The sequence below is a fragment of the Bubalus bubalis genome, chromosome 8 (assembly GCF_019923935.1).
Source record: "Bubalus bubalis isolate 160015118507 breed Murrah chromosome 8, NDDB_SH_1, whole genome shotgun sequence".
NCBI lineage: Eukaryota > Metazoa > Chordata > Mammalia > Artiodactyla > Bovidae > Bubalus > Bubalus bubalis.
This window is the reverse complement of record NC_059164.1, coordinates 86,922,042-86,926,643: the sequence shown is the minus strand read 5'-3', so window position 1 is coordinate 86,926,643 and position 4,602 is coordinate 86,922,042. Positions and strand designations below refer to the sequence as shown.

At 42.4% G+C, this 4,602-nt stretch overlaps 1 protein-coding gene across 1 annotated transcript; it reads left to right on the top strand.

Moving 5' to 3' along the window:
* Positions 1–970: 970 nt before the first annotated feature.
* Positions 971–1,876, top strand: TAS2R16 (taste 2 receptor member 16). The gene has a single exon (XM_006052611.2). It carries the CDS (start codon positions 971–973, stop codon positions 1,874–1,876), a length of 906 nt encoding a protein of 301 aa, XP_006052673.2.
* Positions 1,877–4,602: the final 2,726 nt, after the last annotated feature.

The following is a 4,602-nucleotide window of genomic DNA, read 5'->3' as shown; positions in this document are numbered from 1 at the left end:
AAGGTACTGGAATCAGCAAAACAATAGCCAAGGAAGCCACCTCTCAATTTTAGCGAGTGAGTGGGCACTGTGCGGTGATTTCTCTGAGTTAAGAAGTCCAATGGGCAGCGAAGAAAATTGCCCATCTTAGAGGAGGAGACTTGAAGGTCTCAGCTTCCTGCAATTTCTTGGGTGGACTCTCACAGCAAAGATTTTCTTTATTGTTTCTTACATAGATTCAATGACTTCCCAGGTGGCTCAGTGATAAAGAATCCTCCTGCCAAGCAGGAGACCTAGGTTCCACCCCTGGATTAGGAAGATCCCCTGGAGAAGGAAGTGGCAACCCACTCCAGTATTCTTGCCTGGGAAATCCCACAGAAAGAGGGGCCTGGAGGACTACAGTCCATGGGTCACAAAGGCTCAGACATGACTGAGTGACTGAATGCACACATTAGAGAGGTTGAAACTTTGATTGTGGCATCTGTGCCCAGCAGCTGCAGAAGCTGGGGAGGCGGGGTTTTTGAAGTTGACCTTGTTACAGCACTCAGTGAGCAGACTAGAAATATTACCTGGGACATGAATGGACAGAGAAGACTTTATCTTTCCTGTAGTTCAAGTTTTAGGTATAAAGAATGAGACTATGCTATTGAAATGATGGAGAAATAAGCTAAAGACACCTCCAAAGATATAAACAGCATGATTATGAAATAGGGATGTCTTACATGGGAATAATCAAATCACCTCAGAAGCAAGAGTCCACATTCCAACCACATTTCCCTGCATCCAGGCCTGATAACAAACCAGCAAGCAAAGCATAAGCAAATCCTGCAGCTAGGAAAATGGCAGTCAAAAATGAGCCAGGGAAAATTTGCATCAGGAGGGAAGTATTTTCTTGAGTGAAACACTAATGGGGCCAGGAACCCAGTCCCAAACTGGAAACTGTGGCAGAGATTCTGAGTACATGCCCAGGAAGTTTCTTGGAAATAGAAGGATGACAACCAGCCAACTCTCTGTCTTCTTCATGATCATCTATATGCTCGAGTTCTTGACAATAACTGGGCAGAGCAGCCTGATTGTTGTAGCGCTGGGCAGAGAGTGGGTGCAGACTCAAAGGCTGCCACCTGTGGACATGATTCTCACCAGCCTGGGCATCTGCCGCTTCTGTCAACTGTGGTCATCGATGCTGTACAACTTTGGCTCCCACTTCTACCCTAATTACAATTTTTGGTATTTTGGAATCATCTGGGAATTTACTAACATCCTTTCCTTCTGGTTAACCAGCTTGCTTGCTGTCTTCTACTGTGTCAAAGTCTCCTTCTTCAGCCACCCCATCTTCCTCTGGCTGAAGTGGAGAATTGTGAGATGGGTTCCTCGGCTGTTGCTGGGCTCTCTGCTGATTTCTTGTGCATCTACCATCTTTCCAGCTACTAGTTATTACATTGATATTCAATTCATCTCCATGAAGCATTTCCCTAGAAACAGCACCATGCTTGAGAGACTTGAGGCGTTCCTGTGGGATTTTACCACACTGTACAAAGTAGTTGTGTTGGTTATTCCTTTCCTCCTGTTCCTGGCCTCCACAATCTTGCTCATGGCCTTATTATCCCGACATCTGAAGCAGATGAAAGACCTTCACACAGGCTGCTCCAACTCCAGCCTGGAAGCTCACTCTGCCGCCCTGAGGTCCCTTGCCATCTTCCTCATCTTGTTCACCTTTTACTTTCTGACTGTGCTCCTCTCCATATTGGATGTCCTATTTAATAAAGAGTCCTGGTTCTGGGCCTGGGAAGCTATCATCTATGCATTAGTCTCTATTCATTCTACTTTACTAATGCTGAGCAGTGCCAAACTGAAAAGAGTTTTAAAGGCAAGGTGCTGGAGCCTAGAAGCTGCCTGAGGCATAGCGGATAAGACCTCTGTGCAAATGAGCTTTTGCACTGATACAACTAAGACCAATAACCCAACTGGCAGGATTTTGAGAATCCCCTGTGTGACAATGAGAAACCATAAATATCAGCCTCATTCTCTTTGCCCACAGCCATCTATCTCCAAACAACCAAGCTCTTCTGTTCTGTGCCACTGCTCCCTTCTCCTGTCCACAATCCCCAGGTTGGTGCAAACTCTCCCATGGCTTCCCCTACCTCTCTATCTCTGGGATCTTTCTCCTGGTATATTCAACACAAGAGACCCGAAATCATGGTGTCCCCATTTTGTTTTTATTTGACCTAGTCTATGACTGCCAATTCTTCACTTACTAATATGAGTTTCTTCCCTATAAAAGCTTATTGCCCATACCCTCAATGTTTTCCATACTAACCTCTTAATTTACCTTCCCTACTTTAGTCAGGAAAAGATCTTGAATATCTCTCTCTGCTGCTTCTGAACTTTTATCCTATAATATGACTTTCCTTATTTGTGTCTCTTCCAAATTTGTGTCTCTTCCTTTATGCTTTTATTTTTTTTTAATTTCATTTTATTTTTAAACTTTACATAATTGTATTAGTTTTGCCAAATATCAAAATGAGTCCGCCACAGGTATACATGTGTTCCCCATCCTGAACCCTCCTCCCTCCTCCCTCCCCATACCATCCCTCTGGGTCGTCCCAGTGCACCAGCCCCAAGCATCCAGTATCATGCATCGAACCTGGACTGGCAACTCGTTACATGCATGATATTTTACATGTTTCAATGCCATTCTCCCAAATCTTCCCACCCTCTCCCTCTCCCACAGAGTCCATAAGACTGTTCTATACATCAGTGTCTCTTTTGCTGTCTCATACACAGGGTTATTGTTACCATCTTTCTAAATTCCATATATATGCGTTAGTATACTGTATTGGTGTTTTTCTTTCTGGCTTACTTCACTCTGTACAATAGGCTCCAGTTTCATCCACCTCATTAGAACTGATTCAAATGTATTCTTTTTAATGGCTTTATGCTTTTAATACTCAAATCAAATTTTAACTCTTTCATTTTCATTTGTTAAGACATTACACTTTTCCCAGAAAAGGAGATGACTTACCCAATCTAGGTTCATCTTGGAATTTGTTCAAATATTGGCAATTTAATTTGACCGGTTGATTCCCTGGCGTAGGAATCAGCAACCAATTCAAGTATTCTTGCCTAGAAAATTCTGTGGATAGAGGAGTCTGGCAGGCTACAGTCCATGGGGTCACAGGAGACAGACACGACTGAGCAACTAAGCACACACACGTGTGTGCACACACGCGCACACACACACACAGTTTCTATTGGCTGGATTCTTGCCTCTTTAGTGTACTACAAGACAGTATGAAATTTCTAGAAATATTCCCAGATTGAGGCTTAGCTGGTTTTCTTCCATGTGTAACCCAGATGTCAGCAGGAACTCCTCTTCATAAAATCTGAGTGACATTGGCGTAAAGCCTTCTATAATCTTCTTTGCTCTCTGACAGTCTAAAGTTCTTTCCAAATGGACAAGAATATAGGAACTATGCAGGAATCTAGTTAAAATCACCTTTAGGACTTAAGTCCTTTTCAGCTTCCCCAATCCCACAGGTTTCTCCCATACTCTTATCTTTGTAGGACCAAGTCTTAGCTTACCCTTATGGCATCTATCTCCTTCTTTCTTTCCTCTCCACCCTCACCCACCAGCAACAAAATTGGTAACTGACGGCTCACTGACCTTTGAGTCTCAGCTTCCATAAGCTCTGGCACTTATCCAGATATTGTTCCTAAGGACAGCTTCATCTCCTAAAGCTTTCTGATGTCAGAGTTAAGAATACACTTTGTTCACCTCATACATATTAGGGATGTCTGGTGAACTGAACTTCTGGTTCTGCCATGAGAAGACTTAAGAAAGTAGGTATCTCAAGTTTGACTACAAAAGAAGGCTTAGTCCTGGAAAGAAATGGAAATTCTGACCTGGTCTTGGGTCTATCACTCTGATTTGTCTCATCATCTCTTGAATTCATATTTGAAACCAAGGGTGTGAAATGTAAGTACAAATTGAAAGAACTCTTTCCAAAGACTCTGTTCCATCTGATATGTCTCAGTAACATTTCTGCTGCTGCATTTGGCATTTCCCAAAGCCCAGTGGTTCAACTGTAGCAGAAAGTGGGACAGAACCCAGTGAATGCAGTAATGTCAATTGAGCAGAGTCATAACCAGATGAAATGGCACTGGGTAGAAAAAAGAAAAGTAGAAGGTAGAAATCAACTTTGTGTTATCTGATCAGAGACCCCAAGAATGCTTAGGAGACTGATGGGCTGGTGTGTTGCTAGAGTTTGGGAACCTACCAGAACAAGTGGGACAAAAAATCAGCTGAGATTTGACTGATTGCTATTGGTCATTTGTATCCACATATTGCATGTTCTAAAGTCTCAGAAAATTAAAAGAAACTGTATTCCTCATATATATGTAAGTAGAGAAAATGGACAAAATAAAAGCCTTCCTCTGCTCCCAACTATCAAATACAGAGATATTCTTCTAGAAGCTCTTAAATATCTGTAATACTTTCACTGTCTTCTTCGGAAGAAGATGCAATGAAAAAGGTATCCAGGATATGCATGAGGTGGAGATATAAGAGTCAGTGGAAGGGATCCAGAAATTAATAAAATAAAATGAAGACACAGAAATAACAAC